At 38.9% G+C, this 26594-nt stretch overlaps 1 protein-coding gene across 1 annotated transcript; it reads left to right on the top strand.

Annotated features, from left to right (window-relative positions):
* The first annotated feature begins 564 nt into the window (after positions 1-564).
* LOC136431414 (AT-rich interactive domain-containing protein 5B-like) lies at positions 565-26566 on the top strand. The gene is made up of 10 exons (XM_066422771.1): positions 565-697; positions 1755-2009; positions 6188-6404; positions 6773-7003; positions 17008-17114; positions 19137-19299; positions 19737-19789; positions 20378-20475; positions 20957-21098; positions 22256-26566. The coding sequence occupies exons 1-10, from the start codon at positions 686-688 to the stop codon at positions 24317-24319; spliced, it is 3342 nt and encodes a 1113-aa protein (XP_066278868.1). The 5' UTR covers positions 565-685; the 3' UTR covers positions 24320-26566.
* The last annotated feature ends 28 nt before the right edge of the window (positions 26567-26594 follow it).

Genomic DNA, 26594 nt, shown 5'->3' with positions numbered 1-26594 from the left:
TCCCAAACGTCTCTGCAAAACTTTAATTTTTCAGACAATGATATCCCAAAGTGCATTATCTTAAATCGAATTAAATTGTTGGAGATCAGATTGTCCTTCACAGTAATTCTTTTCCCAGCAACACATTCTACAAGTACAAGTGATTTTCATGATGTTGTATTGCTCTCCACTTCTCTAGCAAATTTACATAAAAGATTTGACCTGTACTTCAAACCGTGTAATTGATTTGTCAGTTATTGTGACAAACAGCAGTGTGAGTCTGTTGATTTTCTATAATGGAGAAAAAAAAAAAAGCGATATATTCAAAGCAGAAAAATGGGCTTTTGTGGATACATCGATTTGATATTCTAATCTTGTAATAAGTCAACTTAAGTTTAATATAAGAAGACAAAAACAAGGTCATGTACTGCGATTTGTCCAATATTGGAACAGATTCTCTCTTCATATCAATGGAAAAGTGTGTTCCTGGTCAGGTAAAATCCTCCCCTCCCAGTCGACTTCCTGTAGGGAACTTGTTGATTGTCTGAATGTGATGGATTGTGATTCATTCCAGAGGGGAAATGTGATTATGCAAATGAGGTGACGTCACGGGGCCGGTTCCAAACGCAGAACAGGCGGTGAGACGATCTGGGAGTAAAGGTGTCAATTTGAGTCCATGTGAAACCCTCGACAAATCGCCCAAAATATGGACTTCCAGGTAGGAAACTAGCCCCAATATTTTCTGACATACTTAGGAAACCGCCGATATTAGTTTGAGATTTTTCAACCGCGTAGACAGGATGTAACGTTAAATTTTGTAAAGCGATCTCGGCGCGGTTTGTATTGCGATGTTTGTGTAGCGAATCGAACGCTCGGTGACCTTTGTTGTGTAAAATTTTGTTTCGCATTCCTGTACTCTCACTGCTTCAACTGTGCCCAAATTTTACTCCGTTTATTCATGTATATATTCTTGTATAGTCCCTTGTACGATACCTGCTAGATTAATGGAAGAATCCTGTGGTAATCACGCCGTGTGTTCATCTTAGATTTGTATATTGAAAGGTGATGCCAAGTTTTTATTTGTGGAGCACCCGCTGGGGATCGTTGCAGATTCTGTTTTCCTACTCTATTCAATACTTTGGAAATTGTGTTTCTTCTTATTAGATTGAATTCATTTCTTCTGATGTTTTTCATGAAATACAGGTATCAAACAGTTATATTTTTCTATTGAAATGGGTAAACTGGAATTTCTGTAAGGTTAGAAAATATTTTTTTAATGTTTTAACTAAATTTAAGCTCTTTCTCATGTGAAGAGTTTCTTTCTTTAAAAAAAGGCAGAAAATATTATGAATTTCAAACCAGTCCATTTCATTAACTGTCCGAAAGCTTGAATTTGAAAAAAAAAATGCCCTAAAAAATAACATAATGACATTTGTTTTGGATCAGCAACCAATTATCTGACTTTAGTTACTGTTTTTTAGCCACTTACTCAGTTTCTGGGGGGAAACGTTGTTCTCTAGCACAGGACAGAATTGTTCACATTTACATTTTGAACGTAATTTGTTGAAGAACTGATGGTGTAAGAGGTAACTTCAATTTTCCCATTTTTTGTGTGCTGTAAATTAGATGAAGTAGAATAATGTATCAAATTTTGCAATATTTGCTGAACCTATGAGTTCCTCCCTGGCCCCTGATGTATTTGTGCAGCATTCCCTTGTTTTGGACAAGTCCTATTCATGAGATAAGAGTTTGAAATGAATATGTCTCTCATGCAGTGGGTTGGTAGTTCCTGTGGCCAGCATGGACCTTACACTTTCTACAAGGCCTTCAGATTCTCCCACGAAGGAAAGCCAAGAATTCTGTCTCTGGGGGAATTTTTCTTCCTTCGGTATGAGCCGGAAGCTCCGCTGTGCTTGGGTGAACTGCAGCTCTTGTGGGAAGACCATAACAACCAACAACTGCTGTCCAGCAGTAGATTGTATTTCCTTCCTGAAGACACGCCACAAGGACGTGATGAAGAACACGGTCAGGTAAAGTATAAAAAACACTTATTTATTACCAAGTATTCCACAAGTAGTTATGGGTTTTATCAGAAATCGAGCCTGCATAAATTACCGCCTCTGTCTATAATTGTCTGTACACCTCCAATTTGGTTCTGTGTTTTGATGGGTGAAATAAAGTCCACTTTTAATTTCCCTAAAAGGTATTGAAAATTTCTTCAAGTTTGTTTGACAAGGCTGTATTGATTTGTCCTCTTCTTGGACCAGCTTTCCATTCTAAAGGACTGAGCAACCTAGAATACATTATCTGCTATTTGTTAGTTATGGCTCAAGCCCACCCCCGGGGGTTTGATTTTTTTTCAACTTTCAAGGTAATTTTAGTTTCTCTCTTGGAATGTCAAAATCACTGGAAAATGGATGGTGTTGATAAAGAGATGAATGATAATCAAAAGCTTTTCTTTGGACATCATGAATTTTGAGACATTCCTCAAATTGGCATCAATAAACAAGTTGTCACAGTACACAATGGAAGAATTATTTAATTATTACAGACAAATTTTGGCGATATGTAGCAAGTATGTTTCCTTCAAATCTAAATATAGATTCAACCGAAATATTTCACCACATTCGTCCCTTTGTGGGAAAATGGCAAAGCACCACTGTGTGGTTTTAACATTGCCAGGCAGAATTATTTTGCATCCCTAAGCTAAGGAATTCTTTTCTACTCTTGTCAAAAGGAGATTGTGATAAGTAGATACTGAGATAGATGCAACCATTTTGAATTTAACTCAGTTGTTATTTCTCAGCATTTTCCTTGAATTTTCTATTTTCACTGTAGAGCAGGAAATTATTTCTTCGTTTCTCATTGTTTGAATTGTATTTTCGGTAAATTGTTGTCTTCCGAATTTACCAGTAACTATCTGCTCCAAGGAAACACGCTGAGTTTAAAAGTTAGGACTAGCAACTGTTTCTAATATTAAAATGTTTCTTTTGAGAGGAAAAAAATGGATTCAACAAATAGTGTTTGTCTTGAAGTATGTTATTTAATACCCCTGAGGATATATTTGTTTACTGTCCAGGTTACAAGCAGGATGAAAGTGTATTATTTGGTAATAGCCTGTCCCTAGATTTAGCATTCAGTTTCACTGCGCTGGCACACCTATTAAATCATGAATATATGAAGTATTTTCTTCATTTGGCCATGTCAAAATATATGTATATTCATGAACAAATCAGACTGCTCTTTGTTTTTTGGCGGGTATGGTTGTTTGCACCACAAAGACAGCTGAAATAAAAGAGTGGACTGTCAACTTACTATGTCTACAATGCAAACACATTCCACGCTCAACTCTTGCATTGCTATCCAATAACACTCGGAATTTCTTAAACATAGATATAAAAACTGTTCTTTCTTTCTTTTCACCTTGGAATAGCGTGTTTTATTTTGTTACCAATGAGTTTGTGGCCTGCTGCCACCCTTGCCCTGTTGCGTGAGTTGAAAAACGTTTGCTATTTGAATAACAAAAGGACAAAAGATATACAAATATGCTTCGTGGCTTAGTAGCACTTAAACAAGGCTGTTAATTATTTTATTTCCACTTTTTATTGGCAGTGTATGATTTTTCATAGTACATTATTTTCTCACGTTTCCCTACGTTGTAGTACTTTAGCTGCAGATTTTTTTTTATGTCTGTTGTGACTGTCAAGTACTGTCACACTACTGCACCAAGCTGTGTTGTTTGTGTAAGGGACAATGGTCCCTTCTTTGTCTGTGAATTTTGTTTGACAAAAGTTGAGTGAAATGTAATAAGGCAAAGGCAATCACCCTGGTGTAATAGTATCTGGAACCTTCTAGCCAGCATGTAGGTCTGTAATTACATACTGGGTGCGCTGCCTCTGAAGAGAAGAAATACCAAATTGAGTATGACCTTTTTGTGGGCCAATAAACCAACCAGCTGTTTTCTCACTGTTGCTCAATATTTCTTCTAAATTATCTGACGAGAATTTTTGTGAAATTTCATGAATGTATTTGAATGTTAAATGAGATAAGAAGGGAGAAAGGTTGCCTAATTGTTTGTTCTGTTGTAATTGGATCTGTGCCCAAAAGGGAGGTTTTGTTTGGCCAGTTAAATGGGAGAGACCATTCTGACCTTGGGAAGGGGCCTGCCTTGTGTGTGATATCACTATCCAGTAAAGTGTAAATAAAGGCATGAAAGGTGATAACATTTATTTTGAATTGAAAATGTGTGACTTGGGTAGTTCTGGTCAACACTGTTCGTGGAATTCTTGTTTTGCTATTCTGTGCAAACCTGTATTCAATTATGATTATCTTAATCTCAATTTTTTTCTGTCTGAGAATGACCCGGTTCACACTAAAAAAAAATGAATAAGATTAAACATTGAATCCAATAGAAATGATCCGATCTGGATCTGGATAGAAAATGATGTTATTGTTAATTTAGACAGCATAACCACCACCAGGGTCAATTCCCATCGACAGAAAGATCATACAAAAGTTGTATTTTCCGTTATCGTTGCAACGTTTGCGTTCCGTAATATCATGATGATGATGAATATAATGTACAATTTTCCGTCATAATTTGAGTACATTATTTGACTTGCATCATTTACTACAAAACACTGTAGTCTGCCTCTCGCAGCACCCTCCCTCATTCACACGTTACGTCCAATAGTGCATAGTAGTATGGCGATCACAAGCAAGCAGCGCCCAATAAAGGTTTGTGCAAGTCATGGTAATAAAAAGAAAACACGATTTCTTACTTTTCAATAATGGGAGTATTCTAAATGTTCATATAGAGAAGCAGAGTATTTTAGAAACACCAGCAGTCACATGCCTATCCCATGAAACCAAGATGGCGTTGGTCCCCCCCAAAAAAGTATCGCCGATATGTTTTGCCCCAGCAAAATCATTTTTCAGCGGTATGTAACTTAAGAAACAGAAAACTGTTTGATAAAAATACAAGAAATTGATAGTAATTTCTACGAAATCTTAGTTTTTAACGCTATGGCCTAGTCTGGGTGCCATCCTATTTCTACCGGGGCTCCTACATTCACTACCTTAAAAAAATAGGGTAGCGAATGTAGGAGCCCCAGTAGAAATAGGATGGCACCCACTGACCCAGGGTAGCTAGTATGACCCACGTAATCGTTTTGAAAAGTTCAAACCAAACCAGACCATTGCGGTAACGTTATTGATACTGTTTAAGATTGCGATGGGCACAACAACATCAATATTACTTTTTATTAGCATTTTCTATTTACAATAGTTACTGTTTAAACTTTCTATTAAAACACTTTATGGATAAATCAATGCTATTAGATTTTTAAAAACATGTCTGTCATATGCCTGAAGCAGCTTGAAAATGAGGCAGTCGCCATGGGCGGGGATTGGGCTAGTTATTTGGAAATTGTCAGTATCGTTTTTCTATAACTGCCTTGCATTGTACACATGTAGCTGTTACATCACATAACCTAGGTATGTAAGGGGTATGCCTAAACACCTCACCCGAACTCATCCAAACTCACCTGAGCTCATCCAAGTCTAATATGTAGTGAACATGGGGCAAGGACTTAATGTGATGCTCTGGATACACTGTCTATTCAATTATGAATAAAGAATATGCAGCAGGTCTTAAGTATTTACCAGGTTTTGCATGTACCTCCACTAGTTTCCAAGAAAACAAATACTAGTAGCAGTAGTAGTACATGTACATGTTTGTATTTGAGGCTGAAAAACACTTTGTGTACAGTTATTATGAGTTGATTACGACAAAATTGTGCTATGCTATAATCTATGACCCAAACAGCATCCATTATCTTCTTATCCTGTCGTCTGTCAAACTAAAAAATTAGAAGCGGACCTAAGTGGACTGCTACCTTGTCCCCCCAACGACCCGGAGGTCAAGGGACTAGGTAGGTAGGCTATAGGTAGTAAGTGGACCCCAATAATAAGAATCCAATATGGTAGGCAGACATTCCTTCTCATTTTGGAATGAGAGGGAACATGAATTGCTGCATATTTTTATTCATAATAATTGCATAGACAGTGTATCCAGAGCGACACATAAAGTTAGTCCTTGCCCCATCATCCCATGTACACTGCATATTAGACTGCATGTCATACTGAAAATCTCTCTGAAATGGAGGCCATGTTGAAGACACAAAATTTTGTTGTTTTTCCTGCCTAGCATGAGGTAGTGGCTGTTAGCCAAAAGCTGATCCTGCGGGTTCAGGACCTGGCCTCCTGGACATGCAGCGGGAAAAACTGGCCTCATGGTCTAGTGGTCCTGCCAGAGGACACAGGGAAGGTGCCATCTGCAGGCAGCCTGGCAGAGAGAATACAGCGCTTCTCACTCAACGGCACACTCAATATCTCTGACGTCCAAAAGGAGAGGCAAGAAATAGGTAAAAATGTTAAAGCTTTGCATTTCTTATACAGAGCAGTAATTTTTTATTGGCAGTGTCTTAAAACAACTTGTTTCATTGGTCTGGCCTGCCTACAAATTTTGAAATATTTGCAACGGTTTTATGTTCGCAGAGCCTCTCTACCACGAAATCAACTGGGAATATGCATTGTCCTGCTACAGTGCTGTTTCGGCTGTGTAATTGAAATGCCTTCTACTCCTAATGCAAAATTACATCCACACCGAAACAAATGAATTTACACTGATATGAATTATGTTTCTCCCGATGTAGAGAACATTCAAAATCAAATGCTTCCTCAAATCAGTTGTAATATCCACCAAATGTATGACAAAATTTTGATCCTTTAGGAGCACAAAGTGATGACGAGCCCAGCATGGTCGTTCTAAGCTACCCGCGGTATTGTCGCTTCCGCGCCATCAAGAGACGGTTGGCAGCAGTAGCCAATCCATGGCTGAGGAGCAAGTTATCGGCCGCGTTGGGAGGATTCAGCGTTACCAGGAAAACCCACCTCATGTACTGTCAGGACAGTTTCCACCATCACGATTTGTACGATCATCCACACATCTGTGATGAGCTGGGTATGTATGCCTATATTTCTAGGTTTTGTGTGTCTGTGCAGGGTGCAAAATACTTTTTGTTTACAGATGTACTTATGTAGCCTTAGATTTATTGTTTCCATCGGTATTTTCAACTTCCAAAATTGCAAGTTCATATTATTCTTAATGGCAAATCTTGAAAAATCGCCAATTGCAAGTTGCATTATTGTATTTCGCATCCTGCTGTGTATATGTGTGTGTGTGTCTGCCACACATTTGAATGAAGACTGTTTCTGTCAGTAAGCATTTTCCCAATCCCAGTAAGTTCATGCAATTTTATTTCTGGAGGTGCAATTTAGTAATCTTTTTTTTTTTGTACAGTAGAAATTCTACTAATGAAAGATAAAACAATTTTTTGGGTTAAATTTTTAGATGTTGTAAATGCCTGTAATACTATACTGTTTGTGAGCTTTTGTGCTTATTACTGACTACACATAATTTTGTAAACATGTTATTTTGTATGTGACAATGAAAAGGATTTCGAGCCCTGCACTCACTCACTGAGTCACTCTGTTAAGCTTGCTCTGAATTTTTTGCGTTTCGGCGCATGCGCGCCGGAACGCATTGTCCTGGCTTTTACCTTCAAGCAAGGGACCTTCAAGGAAGGAACCAGGGAAGCTTGGTTCAACACTGTGTCGCACACAATAAGACCTTATATGGCAATACGTTCTCAAATCCTTGTATAGCCGTTGCCTTATATGGCAAGAGAGCACGAAAATGCAGGCAGGCTAGATTTGCATGTGACACAGGACGGCGACCGCATGTAACTGCTACAACTGTTCGGAAATATCATTGCATTGTGGTTTCGGACTTTGATATCCTGAAAAATGACCATATTACATCTATTCCACAAGATTGCAGAAGAAAAAAAATGATTTCGTCAAGAAAACGACCAAAAATCGGCATAAATGATACCATATAGTGAGGTTATAGCATTACGTCCAGAGTGAATAGTTACGTACCGCAGCTTGGCCGATCTGGCAACGCGAAGCACTTCGAACCCAGAAGATCCGGGTTCGTCTCCGTGCGTGGATTTTTTTTTCTTTTTAGATATTGAATATCAAAAATATATATTGATATTATATTAATCTATCAATATCATATTTATGAATATCATTTTTTTTCATTAATAAATAAAGAAATATTTTATATTTGTTATTTTTAAATATTCATTTAATATATACAAGGCCTTTGTCTTATGAACAGGACTTCATAGATTCCAAACCCGGCATTCGAATTTTTCTGTTCATTGTAATGGAAAATACCGTGCAGCGGCTCCTATGCGCGGTAAGATGATTCTTGCAAAACACTCGCCACTAAACTTCTATCCCCGATGTAAACAGAGGCTCTTGATGTTGTTTGCAAAACAGCGATTCTTTGTTACAGTAGCAAATGCTCCATTGTTCAGTATCGACTTCATTCAGACAACACGGACGTGGAAAGTGGCGCCCCTCGGCACAAAACTATGGGAATTTTCATGAATTTTAGCAAAATTACCCAGGAAAATAAGGAAGAAATGTTGTAAATGCGGAAACCAGAATAATACGGATGAGGTAGCTGTTGATTTGTTTGACATTTGGTAGTCATTTTAGATAGAACCTTAGCTGTTATGAACTTCTATTTCACTTAATTACCATAGTTCTGATGATTCAATGGTGCTTTTTCAAATTTTATGTTTTATTGCGTGCCATGTACATAATTACATTGATAGCTTTTATAATGAGCCTATTATACATTTTACAAATAAGTACAAGTTGTAGGCCAAGACCAGCTTTTTCAAAAGCACTTAAGTTAAGTGACGTAACTTCAAAATTGCTTTCCCCAATCTGCCTTTCTCTATTAAAACAGTACTCATTTCCCAAAATGACAATTTTTCTTATAGACTGAACAGCCCTTGAGTGACTTCCTCTGGCAGATTTTACTTCAAGTAAAGGGAAAAGACAATTCACACTTATAAACGTAGCCGAAACGCCAGCTTTTTTTAAAAGCTCTTGTTTTGTTTGCAACAAAAATTGGGTTGCAACACATTGAAGGGTTGGTTTCAAACAGCAGTTGGAATTCTTCCCATGATTTCCAGAAAGTTGTCTGTGTTCCCATGAGGCTAGGCAAGAACTAGCTGAGCAACAATGGGGAAAGTTCCTACTGATGTATTACAGCAGGATGTCCAGCAGTAATGCAGGTGTTTGTCTGGTTTGTTTGTTGTTTCACCTTGTGTGAAGTGAGCAACAATGCACCTTTACTTGGTCGGTAACACAGGAAGCCCAGTCTTGGTCCATTAAGAAATATTTGCTTTTTGATACAGAGAAGTAAAAAAATAGTGATGGTGATTAATTGGACACAATAAAAACATGGAAAATATGGGAGATGCCATAATGAAATGGTGCAGGTATTATATAGCTTTACAGGTTGGTTTACATAACGGCAAAGCAGTGCATAACATGTGATGTGTGGCCAGAGCTGTCTCCAGTACATGTCCCTACATCCTGGGATGGAAATTTGCTTCTTGGGACGGAAATTTTGTTTACCCCATCCGTCCAGAAAATCTGAACTTTGTGACCTAAACTTGATGAAAATGTGTTTTTGTAAGCTTAACATGACAGATTTAACTATGAAAATTATCAACATGGGCTCCCAATCAATGGGCCCCAAACAATGAGTGAGAAGGAAAAAAGTTTAAAATTGGAGACTGCAGCCCTGAGGGGGGGTGGGGGGATGGGCACTTTCCAACCCTGAAGATGTTTCTAAATTTAGTAAAAGCAAGAAATGCCCGCTGTTCTGGGAATCGGGAGCTTGAGAAGCATTCTACTTTTGCCTTACTACGTCTGCTTGGAGATTATAGTCTTTTCGGGCTTTCTGTTTTGTCACATTTTTTTAATGTCGCCAACCTGACAGCCTATAAAACACGTCAAAAACCAGACGGACCCACTCCTCTGCTTGGAGGGTAGTCCAGTATAAAAAGAAGGGAATTTCTTTTCTTCTAACCTTCATATTATATATTTCCTGTATGAATATTAGTTTCTCCCCTTCACCAAACAAATGGCCAAAAATTGGTATGTCAAAGTTATGAGATATTTGCATGGGTCACCTAATGAAGCCTGTTTCCCAGGAAATACCCTACAGACAGTACTGATTGTGTTGGAGGTCTAGGTTTACACTGAGATTAATATGTACTAGAAATTATTCATTCTGCATCAAGTAATAGTAATTATGAGTCCAGTAAGACGGTATACTGAACGCAGTTGAGATAAAACACAGGTTGTGTTGTAGGAAAAGAAAACATAAACAGTTTATCCTGTCTTTACAGCCTGATGTGTAAAATTGAGATCATTAATAGCACTAACTTACCAGCAGGACGTGAGGGGAATGGAATGCTTTGAAAATCAGTACTGTAGAATTGTAAATTTTTGCTTAGTCTTTATGCATGGTGGCCATTCCTGTTGATATTTTAAGTTTCCTCACGTACGTCATGTAAAGTTAACCTAGTTTATCATTGGGAACAATTTTGAGTGCCTTATCTTATGCTATGTTGAATAATTCTTTTGAATGATTAGGATTGTCAAGGTGCCATCCAATAATCTTGTAGTTATTATCATAGTTCATACTCACAGGGATTTGTTCCAAGAAAGTAAGAATGAATGATTCTGATGATCATTTTGCTTGACTGAATTTTCCCACAGCAGTAGTTAATTTGTATTGGCAGCCTGGTAATCTGTGTGCTGTAATTGTGGAAATCCAAGATGAATTTTTTAATGGTAAGAAATGGTATTTTGTATGGTCTGAGGCAAGGACGGATAAAACCATGCGTATTGCCTATATTTCTCATATACTGTATATCAACTGGGGTGGGGGGTGGCTCTCTAGAGGGTTAATGATAAACTGCTGACCTGCAGCAAATTTGAATTCCCCTTGAAGGGACCATTTCAACAAGCGCAAGACCTCCAATTCAAACAGAAAGACAATAGTGAAGTATTGTATATAACAACATGGAACAGGGATGTATTTTAAGCGTTACAAGTTTTCCTTGTTGCTAACAAAATTATACAAGCAATACAATTTATGTATTCTCATTGAAATTTCACCATGAAACATTTTAGAACTTTTTGTACTTTCCCCTGAAGGATTTGTGCTACATTCTTGTGTCCTTGTGATCCCAGCTGAACATAAATCATCTGTTGAACTATTTCCCAATCTGTAGTCAACAAAAAGAGCCCTGGCTCTCTGTTTATTACAGTCACATTGTGCAGGGTTAGAGTTGTGCTCTTTCAAATTTATTTTCTGAAACTAGTGTGCATATTATTACAAAACAGACTGATCTACATTTTTTGTATTGATAGAGAATAAAGAATCAAATTTATGAGGAAATATTTTATTTGACTAAATACTGTGATTCCACTACTAATTTATCGATTTTTTGTTCATTTTCTGTTTTTGTTGCTTTCCCCACATGCTGTTTTGAAAGTGGGGCAGAGGCATGGCTAATTTGTTACATATGCATTTTCTTGTCATAGCTGTAAACAACCTTGAGTCTTGACACCGACAATCTAGGCAACCTTGCATTGCATATATTTTTGGGTAACATTGATATTTCTTTTGTTCAACCTAGCTAGCTGAGCTCATTATTGTTGAAATTCGTAGTTAGGACTGCCATCTGTAATTTTCATTGGCAAATTGAAAACATCTTAGACAGCTGGAATGCATCAGTGTGTATTGTTTGGAGTCAGTTCCATACAGTATACATTAGATAATGTCTTCAACAGAGGTCAGTTGTCATTGTCAGAATTGCTTTGAAAGTATTTTGGTTGTTTTTGTTCTGCTGTAATTTAGGAAAGGGCATTCATTTCGACGGCAATTGATTTAAAATCAAATGAAATTATACATAAAACTTTGTCCAGAGTTAAGCATAATTTTTTTCTAGTAATGACGTTGACTTAGACATGTATTTTACACTCCACAAATTTATCATTACTATTTAGGATAACATTAGGTTCAGCCCATGCAGCACAGAGGAGGTCAGAGGGTAGAATTAATCAGTGTCATTTTGAATGTGTGTTATTCTATAGTCCATACAGCTGTACCTCTTGTTGCTTAGCGGCTTCCACATGCAACTGTTTTTAATCACCATTGTAAGAGTATATACATAACCATTGCTTCTCTATTTGTATATCTTTGGCAGTTTATAGTTGTCTTGAATATATTGTATTCCTCCCCCCCTTAACAACTTATTAATGGTTCTCCCCTAACACATTTTTCTACAGCCAGCTCACTAAGTCCTTTGTTGTAGGAAAGTAATTAAACCATATCCCTGTGGATATCCCTGTGGGATACTGTACCATTATATTATTCAAGAGGTTTTGTGAATTATTTTGATACAAATATTCTTCATCACATTACAAATATTTAGCTGCTGGAAGTTGTAGTGCTGTTGAAAATAGCTGAACTCCGGACAGTAATTTAAGTCAAGATGGTAGGTGGCATAATATGGCCAGGCGTTGTTGGATAAGAGCTTTCTCAAATAACTCAAGCAATTTACACAAGAACAGAGACCATTCAGGCTGTACAAACATGATGTGCACACTTACAAAGTACAAGAATCATGAAAAGCTAACAGCCCACTATAAGTAATAAAATTCACTGAGATCAGTTTAGAAGCATTTTTATTCCTAGACAGTCAGTACTTAGTGTCATGTTAACATAACAGAAGGAATAAACATTTTCATCTGTCCCTTCAAGATTAAGTAGTTAAGCCCTGGGGGGTCAACTATTCTCTGCTACAGAAAGTGGCATAGGAAATAGGGACCATCTCAAACTAGAAAATTATAGATTAGTGCCCCAAACAAAGTAAAGGAAGACATTAGTGAGGGCCTGCATGCGCTTTTTCGTAAGGAGTAATCAGGCCTTTTTGGTCTTCGTAATTCGTAGGCAGCCGCCCTGTCCAAGACAAATTTCTTACTATTCAATGCTTAATGTGACAATGTGTCCTTTGGCATGTCAGTCACTCCTTATATGACCCCGTTGATCACACTCAAAAAGTTTAATCGGATTAAACGTATTATTGTGATAGAATCGATCCGATCGCGATGAATTTTTGCAGTGTGAACGCTCCCAATCGCGATCGGATTATTTGGATTGGATTATTTTCTATCCACCTCTGGAGGTAGTTTGGGGAGGATTTATCCTGTCCAATCCAATCCTATCGAAAATTGAGCGTGAACTCAAAACATGATTAAACCACAATTAATCGCCGGGGATTTCGGCTGGTTCTGGGGGTGTGAGGTCATCATCCGGGTTCGCATCGCACAGGAAAACAAACGCCACTGAAATAAGGACATTTTCCAGTGGATCTTACTACAGCTAGGCCAATATGCAAAAACCTTTGTCATTCACGGCGTCTTCTCACGTTCATAGCCCGCTGATTGCGTTCCCTTCCAAACAAACAAATTGGTGGACTCCCGCCATTTTGTAGTTGTTGTAGTGAGGCGATGGCGAATCTTTGACCTCAACCTATGATCTATAACAAGCGTTACATAGTATATTTCTGTGAAACGCAGCGTGCTTCAATCGGACTTGAAACACAGCGTACTTTAATCCACTTGGCGAAAGCAGTGTGAACGCATAAATCAATCGCGATTGGATCAATTCTGTTGCGATTAATGTTTAATCCGATCCATTTTTTTGAGTGTGAACGGGGTCTATGTCATGTTGGAAAATGTTTTAACATTTTCCAAGTTAAAACTAGTTAAAACTAGTTAAAACTAGTTGTTGGACTAGAAAATACACAAACATTCAATTTGTCTGTCCAGGTGTGAAGGAGTAGCTATAAATTCAATCAGGATATATTTTTGTTGACCCTTTGTTAATCCACAGGCAACAAATTCAAGATATTTTCCAACTTGAAAAGTTGAATATTTATCTGTTGCTGTTTGGGTGATTATAGTATACCATAATTGTTATGAGAAAAACAGGTTATTTAATAGACATTTTGGAAGGTTGTTGCATACCAGGTGTGTTAGTATCAGCAGTGAAACAACAGCTTCTAATTGCCTCCCAGTGATCAACAGGCCGCCACACAATACAGGCTTCAACCAGGTCGATTATCACGCACCATTTACTAGCGTTTAAATTCATATGTAGTCTGACAAAGCCTTTGTCAGATCTACCAATGTTATTCAGTTGTTATATCCGAAATCCCTATGTTCCGAAATCCCTATGTTCCGAAAACCCTATGTTCCGAAATCCCTTTGCCATATAAGTTCCGAAACCCCTATCGGAATGTTCCGACACACTACCATATTTCGTAGGAAGAGTCCACAACGCATTTAAAACTCCATTTGTACTTTTTAAATCCTAAAAAAAGATAGGAATTTTTTTATATCAGCTTTGAAAAATCTCGGGATTTCTGCATCTAAGCTACAAAAAATCTTGAAATTTTTGAACTAGCAATCAAAAACTCTTTGTAAAAAAAATTTCAAGATTTTTTTGAAAATCTTGACTATCTTTCATATTTTCATGTTTCATTGTACAAACTGTCCGAATGCCGCTTGGTGTCTATAGAATTTAGATATGAAAGACATACAATAACCTCGTGCCAGTTAGATATGCAATTGAATACTTGATGAGGAAAAGAAAAAGATTCAGAGTGCATGAACAAGACATTTGTGATTGAGTTCGAACTCTGGTTCAGATCTCCCAAATGGCACAAGAGAAGAGAATCAGAAGAAGCAAGGATGAAGATATAGGATCTAAGATCTAAATCAGTAAATGCCTCCATGAACCTTGTTGAGCCGCAAATGTTTCTACTGAATTATGGCCCAGAGTTGGAACATTTAGTTGCATATAGATATAGATTTGGGAACAAAGGGATTTCGGAACATAGGGATTTCTGAACATAGGGATTTCGGAACTTAGAGATTTCGGAACATAGGGCGGTCACCGCTGTGTGGAATGTCTGATCAGCTTCTAGCCGCTGACATAAAAAACAGCTTAGAATGATTTGATCATGTCAAATCAAACCTTTATCACATAAATACGATATGAATCTGTTTGACATTTTATGAAATCTTCTATTATGTCATGTGGCTCTCTATACTGTATACTGCCAGATTCCTATCTACAGTCTGGTTGCAGTCTTGACACAGTTAGGGTAGCAGCACACAGTATTTCTCTGCGACCCCCGGAGTCTATGATGTAGCGGTAAAAAAGTAGTGCGCCCTAAACCTTGAAACGTATGTAAAAACATTAACGTGAAAGCTAGCGAGGCACAAACTTTACTGTATGGTAGTATAATAAGTGGGCTTTTAGATGGTTCAAATGAGATTGTGAAGTTTGCCCATTAGGCGTATAAATGCGCGTGACCTTTGCAGCTGCCTGCCTCGTTTTCAGTGATATTTTGTAGATTATGTCCTCAACTTAAACATATTCGTTTGTCATGCTTCTGAAATGCACCCTACTATATTTTAATTGGCGTCAATGCCAGTCAGTCTGTGGTCCTTAACTATAGAAATCCCCACAGGTTGAAAACTACATGTTCTGCTAACTTAATGGAGTACAAAGAGAATTTCTTATCCTTTGCCTGATGTTAATAATTAGTACTGGTTAAAGATTAAACGTCTCAGTTTTCTCCCTTGTCAACCATCTGTGGCCTGGTTGTCAGGGGTTAAATTAACTTCATTCCATGAATGATGAAAGCAATTTAGGCCATGCCATGCCAATTTCATTGCTGGCCGGTTTTCAGATTTTGGCACAAAATAAATGGGGCAGAAAAAACATGCATCTTGTGATCTAAAATTGTAAATGTTACCACAGCTTCCAAGTCAACATTCCCTGCTGAAAAAGTGAAGTTTGAATTTTAATTGATGAATGGAAAAGCTGTAACAGCTACTGAGCTAGAACTTCAAGTGGTGATGGGTGCCAAAATATGAGTTGCTGTTGTTGTTGTTGTCGTTGTCGATATCATCATTTGATACATATATTATCTGTCTAGACATGGATTCTGGGTGCTGGGCAATGGAAGCAATTTGTGGTTCATTCACATCCTAAATGGAGCATGTAATTTTTGTTGAAAATACGCGTACATATGAAAAAATTGAAAAATTAAGCGGTGAATCAGACAAGGCAGATGATAAGCTATGAGCAGTGGTAGGAATACTTTTTTCCAGTGTTCTGCAATATTACAGAATGTCAAAATGTTGTTCTGCAATTTGAAAATATTTTCTGCAAATAAACAAGCCTCCATACTACACCTTCTTAAACTTTATTTATTTATTCATTCATTCTCAACCTAATAATGTCTACTTATGTGCATCATATCTAGCCTTGCAACATTGCTGCTTCTTTATTCTCTCACTCGATCTAATTTTTACTATTGTTGAGTAAAGTTTGAAACAGGAATAACATACATGTGTGTGAAAAATTCAAATGACAAGCAAATTTATTTACGTATTTATTCAATATCAGTCAAATCAATTCTTTTTTTATAATTTCAAAACTATGTGTACAAAAAATCAACAACCTGCCTGATAAAGGACTAAAGGAGGAACAAGGACATTATATTCTTGTGAAGAATAAGTGTTCTGATGCCTAATTAAGATCGTACAACCCGTGACAAAATTGCACGGCCACGGCCCATGGAAATATGAAAAGATAAAATTTCTAAAATCAAAATAATATTACTGGATGGCATTTAAAAGCCTCACGCATAACCGTGTCCTCTCTGTAGTGTGTCAGGTTCGCCCGGCACGGGTTACAATATATGTACAGCGCCGCTAGTTTGCTTTAAATTCCAAGCTTGATTTTTTCATTCTGCAAAATTGCAGGTTGTTTGATTTTTCTTCTGCAATCTTAAAAAACTATCTGCAAATTGCAGACTGCAGGTGGGTATTTCGAACACTGTATGACGTCAGCTTAGTTTAGACTGTTTAGACTGTTAGATTTGTATTCTGCTTCCCTCATATATTGAAAACATGCTGACCAAGTCATTAATTTTGCAGCGCCCAACTTGAAAGGCCGTCCACGAAAGAAGCACAGACTTAAACTGAAGCATAAGGATGGAGAAAAGCATGTTCTTAGTGGAGAAGGAAGAGGTCTCAAGGGAAAGGTAACAATTCTTTCCTTTATTTTCACCACAACTTTGAAAAAAAGCAGTCTTATCATAGAAAGAAACAATAAAAAAAGTTGTTTTGTCTTGAGAGTTGTGATGACTAGCTACATGTACAACAATGTATGTTCATTACCTTCTACAGAAGAGTTTTGGAGACCACTGTAACAATTATAAATGATTACCGTGCACTTGTCACTTCTTGATGTTTGCATTTGTCTGTTGTGTCAGTAATCCAGCACTTTTCTTGTCCATATGTATGTTTACCCATTGCTACATTTTTTAGTTCTTGAGTTGTTTCCTATCACAGTGTAACAGTGCCAGCACCTTCACCAAGGATTTCAAAACCTTGTAAACATCCTGAATGAAGTATTTGTATAGTCTTTGATCTGTGCTTGTTATCTTCCTACTAATAAAAAGTCAAGTAACTCTGCTTTCTATATATGTCTGCACTCTGCTCCAGGAGAAAGGATAAAGCAGGTACTTTCAGGTGTCCATCTGTCAGCAGCTGTTGTGGGTGTTGTGAAGCATGTGTTGTTTGTTGCATGTCACTACATTCATTACTTTGTTACACCCTCCGGCTATTCTCCACTGATACATAATGGTTCCTCTCATAAGGCCCTGGAAAATTCATATTGTTTTTTTGATTATCGTCCGGAAGAAAAGAGGGTCTGCATGGGGGGGTCTTGATCACGCTTTACGTTGAATTCAGGAAGGCCCCAAATGCTTTATGTTAAATTCAGGAAGGCCGGCAGTGCTCTACGCTAAATTCAGGAATATTGATGACTCTAAATTGCACCAATACTGATCAGAATAGATCTTGAATGCGGAAAATCATGGCTGTCGCGTGAGCCATCCTGGGATCGTGCACGGGTAGACCAGATGAAGAGGTTCTTATGGGGGGCGAGGTGTTGCAGACAGGTCAGAATTTTCACCATGTTGAGTGACGAAGGTGTGACAAGCCTGGGGGTTCTGGGCGCATGCTCCCCAGGAAAATTTTGAAATCTTGACCCTCTAAAACAGTATTTCCTGCATTTTGATGGGAAAATTTTGCTGGTTGACTAGGGCCCACTTTAGACCAAGGACGTTAAATGGAGATCCCCTTAAATGGAGGGGGGGTGTTCTTTAGCAGCATTTGGGACAAGCAAGCGGCAAAGGCGCAAGCTTTCTAGGGGGTCCAGAGGCATACCCTCCTGGAAAATTTTGAAAACTCAGCCCTCTGAAATGACATTTCTTGCGTTTTTGACAGTTGTTTTTAGAGCCTGACGCAACAGGTCAATGCTGGCATCTTCACTACGACTTATGAATAACCAGGAGGCAAGACAACGATTTACGGAAAATTTTTCGGCTTGATTATGCTTTACATGAATGCACTGGCTACGCCTTACGGGAAATTTTCGCCTCCTCCCTACAAATTGTGTGAAATAAAATAGCTTCCCCATGAATTACGCGAAATTAAAAAAGGCTTTCCTACGCCTTACGGAAAAGAGCATCCAGGCCCTTGAAAAATAGAGTCAGTACAAATGTATCTAGGGATTCTCTTATATTCTTTTTGTAGATTTCCCCCAAGTGATCCAGCAAATTTAACAATGTAAAACTGAAATACAAGACCCCTTGTTAACTTGTATGGATGGAAGGAGAATTTGATTTTTTGGGACTCCATCTACCTTAAAATTTCTGATAGCAAATCCTTGCATCTCTAGTTAAAGAAAAGCGGATATATGACAATGACCCCAAGAACTGGATGGACAAGTTATTGCTATTTTACCTCCTTCAGTTCTCTTAAAATGAGGAAGTATATAAGACATTTTGTAGTGCTGATAGTTCAGACTGCCATGATTCCAAGCTTGTGTCCAAAAATTCTATACTAGTAGGATTCCAATCTGTACTGTGACATATACATAAAGAGAGAGATCTAGCATGTCAGATATGTGTAAGGATCTTTGTTCATAGAATGAAAACCTGGGCAGCTAGCCAATTCCTGCCTTCAATCCCAATGTAATGTGTGGCTTCTGTCTGTAGGGACACTGGGAGGGGAAGCTGCTGCTGAAGGCTGAAGGGAACAACCGCACACGCAAACAGGTGGACAGGGAGGAGGAGGCCGTCATGCTCACGCAGCTCTTCAAGTTCATGAAGGACAGAGGAACACCCATCTCCAGGATCCCCAGTCTGGGCTTCAAACAAAGTATGTGGGAAATTTCTGCCTCATTCCAGGAGAAATAAGTAAGGGGGGGGGGGTGTGTGCATACATGATAAAGGCATCCACCCAATGTTTCTTTTCTTTAACCTACTGTCACACAGTCAGTGACCTTTGACCATATTTGCTGTATCGAAATTGCTGTGTCTCAAGCATGTTTCTTACATTGGGCAGGCCTTGGGGACCTGCGAACATCGACCAATCTTTAAAGATTACGCAAAGATTGAGAGAACAAGGGCATATTACTGCTGAAAATGTATTTTCGAGCTCGCAGACTTGTCGGCTGATTGATTTTCATCAGCAGTAGCGTGGGCTGATCTGCTAACTTCTGGGCTTGCTTGTTTCAAGAAAATTTTGTACAAGAAATGTTGGGATTTCTAAAATCAGTTTTATTGATGGAAATATTCTTGCTTCTGTTTTTCCAGTTGACCTGTACTTATTCTTCTCTCTGGCCCAGAAGATTGGAGGATATGAGAAGGTGAGTTTCTACTAGTACTGCACAACTATGCCAATAACATCAGCAGTTTCATTAACGACAGTGACCATAGAAAGTTATCTTAAGGTGCCTGATACCCAAAAATGTTCTTCAGTAATCCTCCTCAATCAAAGTTTTCAATGTGTATTGTGTAGTAATACTATTTAGTATTGTAGAGTGGTACAATTTAAACATTACTACCGGACAAAAGATAAAACTCGGACGTTTCGGGCGTCCATCCGACTGCCCTTTTTCAACGAGAAGAATGAAGTTTACCTACGGATGCGTAAAGAATGTTCTTATGTTTTATCTTTTGTCCAGTAGTGATGTTTGAATTGTACCACTCTATTTGCTTACCTGGATGTTTAACATTCATAAACGTATTTAGTATTGTGTTACTGTAGGGGAAATAAATGTTTCAAGTATAATGAACAGAGGAGTTGTGAATTAGAAAAAGCTGGATTTACGTTGGTCATTGCTTAGAGATTGTTGAAATAAGTATGTATTCAAAGAACTTGTACTTGTAGGTATGGAAGGAGAATTCTTTTCTTGGTCTCTTCACTCTCAAAATCCTTGCATTTCTAATCAAAGATTACAGAGAAGCGGATGTGGAAGCACATCTATGACAAGTTGGGAGGGAACCCAGGAAGTACAAGTGCTGCCACATGTACAAGGAGACATTATGAGAAGTAAGTGATACTACTTGTCATCCATGTATATGTGTTTGTGTGTTAAAGTACTCCCTAGTGGTAGATAGAAGCATTACAGTGTTAATTCGTGTGTGTGTGTGTGTGTGTGTGTGTGTGTGTGTGTGTGTGTGGGCTGCCTATCTACATGTAAACGTAACATTTGACTAATTAACATGTCTTCTTCCCTGTGTGTGTGGTGTGCCCCCTAGTGGCAGATTGTAGCATTACAGTGTGTGTTTATGTTTGTGTCTCCCTTTCTGTTCCTGTGTGTTTGTGTTATGCACAAGGAAATACTGTTTTTTTGTAAGTTCCGGTATACCAATACATGTAGATATCTTCTTGCCAGCACTATCAGACTTCTTTCCACCATCCTTAATTTTCTTGTGAAGATGTAACTTTGATGTTTAAGTTTCCATCTGTGACAGTATCCTTCATATGCTTGTACTGCTGCCCTCTGATGGAAGTGCCTGTCTGTCTGTAGGTTGTTGATGCCATTTGAACGTTACCTACGTGGTGAGAAGGACATTCCTCCGCCTCCCATCAAACACCGTGCCCGTAAACAGAAGGATGCCGAGGAGAAGGCAGTCAGGGCAAAGATAAAGGACCTCATCAAGAAGAATGAGGTTTGGCACTTCAGCACTTTTGATATATTGTTATGTAAATAATTTGACTGGTGGAAATTCTTGCCATGTTTCAAATATTAGTATGTTGTAGTTTTTAGTACTAAGGCCACACCAATTTGATTTGTTGCTTCTCAGATTTTTTCAGAAAAAAATTGGAGTGACAGGGCGAAAAAAAATATTGCAAATAGTCTGGGGTGAAGATAAGGGTTTACATAACATAAAGAATAAGACAATTATTCAAATTTCAGCTTTGTATGGCTCATTATATGCAATGCACCCTTTTCTTTGATATAATTTCAGTAACAAAATTACCTTTTGCCATGTAATATATGGATTGATATTGAGAAATAGTTTTAGTAAATAAAAAATTATAACTTATGATCAATATGACCACACTTTTAGTCATGTGCAAGCCTTTATAATCTATTTTGGTGGCTATTGAATTTTACAACTGAACAGATAGTAAAATTGGGAGTAAAAATTTGTGAATGGGCAGTGTTCTCGCCAGGCCTTTTCAGCATAGGGGCCCCCTATGCTGTGATTTGGACCTCCTATGCTGTGATCTGGACCCCTATTCTGTGTTTCAACCAGCATAGGGGTGTTTCTTTCTGGGACAAACCTTGTGACCCTTCATAAATCTTATAAAAAGTTCATATTTGGCTTTAGAATGAGGCTGTGACAGAGGAAAAACTCTACTTCACAAAATTTATCCCTCAAAATGCATGAAATAATGTCTCATTGGGTTATGAATTTACAAATTTTCTGGGGAACATGCCGGACTCCCTACTCTGGTCATGTCTTCAGCACTCCACGCGTGACTTACACCGCGTAAAGTTGGCCTTCTGTACCTGACCCCTATGCTGTGAAAAAATTCTGGTGAGAACACTGATGGGAATAGTGACCCAATTTCTTTTTTTTTTTTCAAAATAGTTAAAACAGAACAGGCTATTTCGAGAAGCAACAAATTAAATTGGCATGGCCTAAGTGTTGTATATTATGAAACTTTTGAATTAGGATGAAATTGGAAATAACACACATTTGCTGGTAATGCCTTCTAAAACATTCACAAACAAGTTTGTTGTACTGCAAATAACTGTGATGATGTACACTTGTACTTTTCATTCATTTGTGTCTAAAGAAAATTCTTTCCATTCCAGGAAAAACAACCAGGAGAGTCTTTGGCCGACACTGTTTCTGTTTTGGCCAGTACCATGGAAAACAGCCAGCCTCGCTCTAAAGCCACTGTTGCCACTTCTAATGCTGTATCAGTATCAGGTGCTCGTGGAAAGGAGCCGTTAGTCAAACTTTCTATACCCAGTATAAAGCCAAGTGTCAACCCAACTCCACTATCTACACACACCAGAAAACCTATGCAAGCGGTGTCAGCGTCTGGGTCTCCACATGTTGTGGCCATCGAAATTCAGAGACCGGGTGTGGCTCCCCCTCCTCTTACAAGTGCTACAAGAAAGGCACAGCCGCTGCCTGCCAACTGGGACGTTATCCGAGGACGCAGCACTGCCCCCCTGCAGCCATCTCAGGCCGTCGCGCCATTACAGAAGAGTAATTGCCCTCCCGCTAACATCTCTGTCAACAACAGTGAGAAGGCTGCTTCAGCATATGTCTCCTCCAGGGAGCACGTGCCAGTTTCTACTACCTCAAAGTCAGTTCCTACGTTAAGTGACAGCGAACTGGTGCTAGAACTGACTACCAAGAAGGACAGTCAAGGATCTCTGGTGGAAGGGAAAGTGGTTACCACACCAAACTCACATCTGCAGGAGGAGCGGAGGCTGAATGTACCTGTCAAGCCTCTATATCCTCCACCTCCCCTCATCAAGGATGGTAACCGCCTGTCAGCAGCGCACGCAGAGATCAAACCTGAGTCTGCCGCACACATTCCCGTGAAGAGCAGCCCTGCCGTAACTAACCCAGCTCCGGGCTCTGTTGTGAAGGTCTTTGTCCCAGAGAGAAGACAGGCTAATGCCCCAGAAGTTAAGGTCAACCCTACAAGGTCGACAAGATCACCTCCTGTTTCCAGGTCAGAATCTGTGAACAGCAGACCTTCAGTGATCCAACACACTCAGAAAGTGAAGCCAGCCAGTGCCATTCACCCTGATGACCTCATCCTGAGGCAGATGTCGCAGCAGCATGATCACGATCAGCATCAGAAGTTGATGCGACCGTCCAACAGCATGACTGGCCACAAGCGGACGTTGCCACCCACGGAGCAGCTAGAGCGTCACTACATGTCACAACTCTTAGCTGCACAAGCAATGGCCGGTCAGTTAGAATTAGAAGCTTACTACCCTCTGGCAAAACGGCCACGGGTAGACTCACCATCATTTGGTAAGGAAAACGCTGATGCCAAATACTACAGCCACAAGTTCCAGACCTTCTTCCCAGAAGATAAGGGTGCTCAGAGTGAGGGTCTGCAGCCCGGCAGGTCCTCACGCTCTGCTATCGATGATTCTGACCAACCAACTGACCTCAGTCTTCCCAAATCCAAGGTATCAGAAGAGAGCTCCTCGAGACCGGTGGCAAATGACAACCGAGAAGTTGACCAACTGGGCAATAACTTAAGAGATCTCTCTGCCTTGCAGGAAGGGCTTCCAGCAAACCTCTCACACAAACTCAAATCTGAAACGGGGCGATCGGGAGGTGAAGCGATGGCGGGGCTTTCGAAGGTCACAGTATCCATACCAGGGGGTAAGCATGAGGACAGACGGCCTGCACACACAAAAACAGTTGTCTCGGTGCCTCCGTCTGTTATACTGCCAACCTCGCCATCCAAAACAATGTCGTCAGTGTCACGGCCCCACACAGAAAGCACCTCTTCCCACCCGCAGATTGTCATCCCGGACTATAACCCCAACCTTCCACGCAGGATGGACGTCCGAGATGGGCTGCCCCACGTCATGATCACAGACTACAACCCCAACCTGCCCAAAGCTCCCCTCCTCATGCCGGAGTACAGTCCCCACCTACACTCTCCCCCCTACGCCCACCCCCACCTATTAATGCACTCTCCCCAGGGACAGGTCCAACTGTCGTCCCATCCGGCCAGTGTGTACGCAGGACACTTTCACTCAGCAGCCATGTATGAGGAGATGCTGAGGCAGCACCTGATAGGCACCCATGCCTACCCCATGCAGCTGCCACACCCCTCCATGTTTCCACACCTGCCAGAGGGATCCTTCCCCCCTCATATGTACCACAGTAACTAGTAGGGCCAGGGAAATTACGAGAAAACCATTGTCTCTTGTTCAGACATCCAGTGTATAAGAAATCGTATTCAATGATCTTGTGAGTAAAGTAATTTTAACCTTTAAACTAAGGATAGGTTGCATGTTGAAAGATTACAATTTTGAAATTCATAACTTCAGGACCAAGTATAAGAGATATTTTACTAGGTTGATTTTATTCATAACTTTGTCACAGGAACATGGGGAAGGGGGCATTCAACTTATTGCAAGGTCTGAAATATTTTAAAAGAGGTAAACCTACTGTATTGAGTTCCAAAGTATTATGTACTTCTTACTTATCCAATGTTTGTGAAAGTTGTAAATACTAATAAGTCTCAAATTGATTCCTCTGGTGTGTGTTGTTGCAGAATTTGTTATAATTGTTGTATATGCACCAATTTGTTAACAAATTTTTACACTGTAACAAACAAATGTGTACATGTGTATCTGCATTCTGCAACTTGTAAGGTCTTCACTATTGCATAAACTAACAAAGAGCATACATTGCACAGTATTGGCAATCAGTTATACATACATCGCACAGTAGAAGAGTTGAGGATGGTGAATATACATGATGTATGCCAACTTCAGACTGTTGTGACGTATTGTTCTCTTAACCTGAAGCTGGGCTTCACCAAGCTAGCTTTGTGAATACCATCAGTAAAGGTTTTAGCATACTTTCTGTATGAAAATTTGCTAGTAGTTATGTGAGAACAATCATGGACTTACAGAAATGAAACAGAAGAAAATTCAGCAGGTACAGCGTATATACATAGGTTCATTGTTCTGAGTCAAACAAATAGTACAAATTTGGGTCTCCCAAATTTTGCATGGAGTATTTTAAAGTATTTTAGATAAAATTATTCCAGATATAAGATTCACCTACACCTACACCCCCTCCCTCCTCTCCCTTCAGCCATTGGTCTTGCTATGAGGATCTTTTACCACCAAAAAAAAGAACTTTTCAATAAAAGAATGATGTAAAGGTTCAGATAATAGTTCATCTTTACAGTAACTATGAATTTTTCAGGTAGATGTTTTCAAGTGTTTGTATCGTGATAGCAGCACATTCCTATATTTATTCTGCCTCTGTTATTGTTTGATATTTAAGCACAATTTGTTCTTAGTATACTACTGTTTAACATTCCTGCTAGGATTTTATGGGACCACAATTTACAACTGTTGCTTTTGATCTTGTTTTGACAATGAAAACACAGTACTCTAATTTGTATATACATATTATTGAAATCATTCTTACCTATTAATGTAATATGCTGAGTTTTTGAACTTGTACATGCAGATATGTACTTAATTGTTGTTAAAATGTTGATTAAACCCTTTACATCTTTTGCTTTCTTTTTATGACCACACCAGTTTGATAAGTTGTGACTTTCTAGGATGAAGTAGGGGTAGGGTAAAACTAAAAAATAACCTAGGCTCTGATTTACTAGACAGAAAGCAGAATTTCCAAAGGCAAAACCCAGCATCCGTAACACTAGTGCAAACCAGAGTCGACAAAAGTACTGTAATTGTTTTCTAGAAAGTTGCACAATACATTTATTCCAGCAGAGCAACTCTTTACAGTTACCAAATAAAACGGTTTGTGTCTGCACTTTTGAGCAATAGCAGTTGATATTCCAAAGCATTGCTCTACATTGCATATAGAATATCACTAGCTATGCTTTGTTAACTGGTGGCTGACAGCAGTGGAATGAGGTTTAGTGTTGCAGAGTTGTGGTTAATCACATTCATTTTGTATCCCTACTAACTCTTCTCAGGTAAGATTGAATTGTATTTAACATTTTTCACTTGTAAATACCGGTAGCAGACTTTCATGATACACCTTTTTACTGGACACCTGCCTTGATTCCTATTGCACTTAATTTTCATATCCAAGACAATGCAGCTTTTACAAAATTGAGCGTAAATTCTATGGACTCATACTTCAAGGTGTAAATGGTTCAGAGTTGCCCCACACTTGATGTACATGTAAGTGTTGACCTCAACTCATTTGATATACATGTACGTTCTTTTTTGTGTGACAAGTCTGTTGAGTTTATAGTCAGGTAACCCATGATGAAGTGTGTGATTTCACTGAAGAATTGGGGGAAGGTATTATCCCTACACATTGTATATTATTATTCCCCAAATGTTCATAATCATATGGAATAATGTTTCTTTTTAAATACAAATGTATTATCACTCAATTAAAGAAAGATGTTAATTTGAGTCAATGTATGACAACTGGGTGTTTTTT

The sequence above is a fragment of the Branchiostoma lanceolatum genome, chromosome 3 (assembly GCF_035083965.1).
Source record: "Branchiostoma lanceolatum isolate klBraLanc5 chromosome 3, klBraLanc5.hap2, whole genome shotgun sequence".
NCBI classification, from domain to species: domain Eukaryota; kingdom Metazoa; phylum Chordata; class Leptocardii; order Amphioxiformes; family Branchiostomatidae; genus Branchiostoma; species Branchiostoma lanceolatum.
The sequence above is the reverse complement of the archived record's forward strand: the minus strand, read 5'-3'. Positions and strand labels throughout refer to the sequence as shown.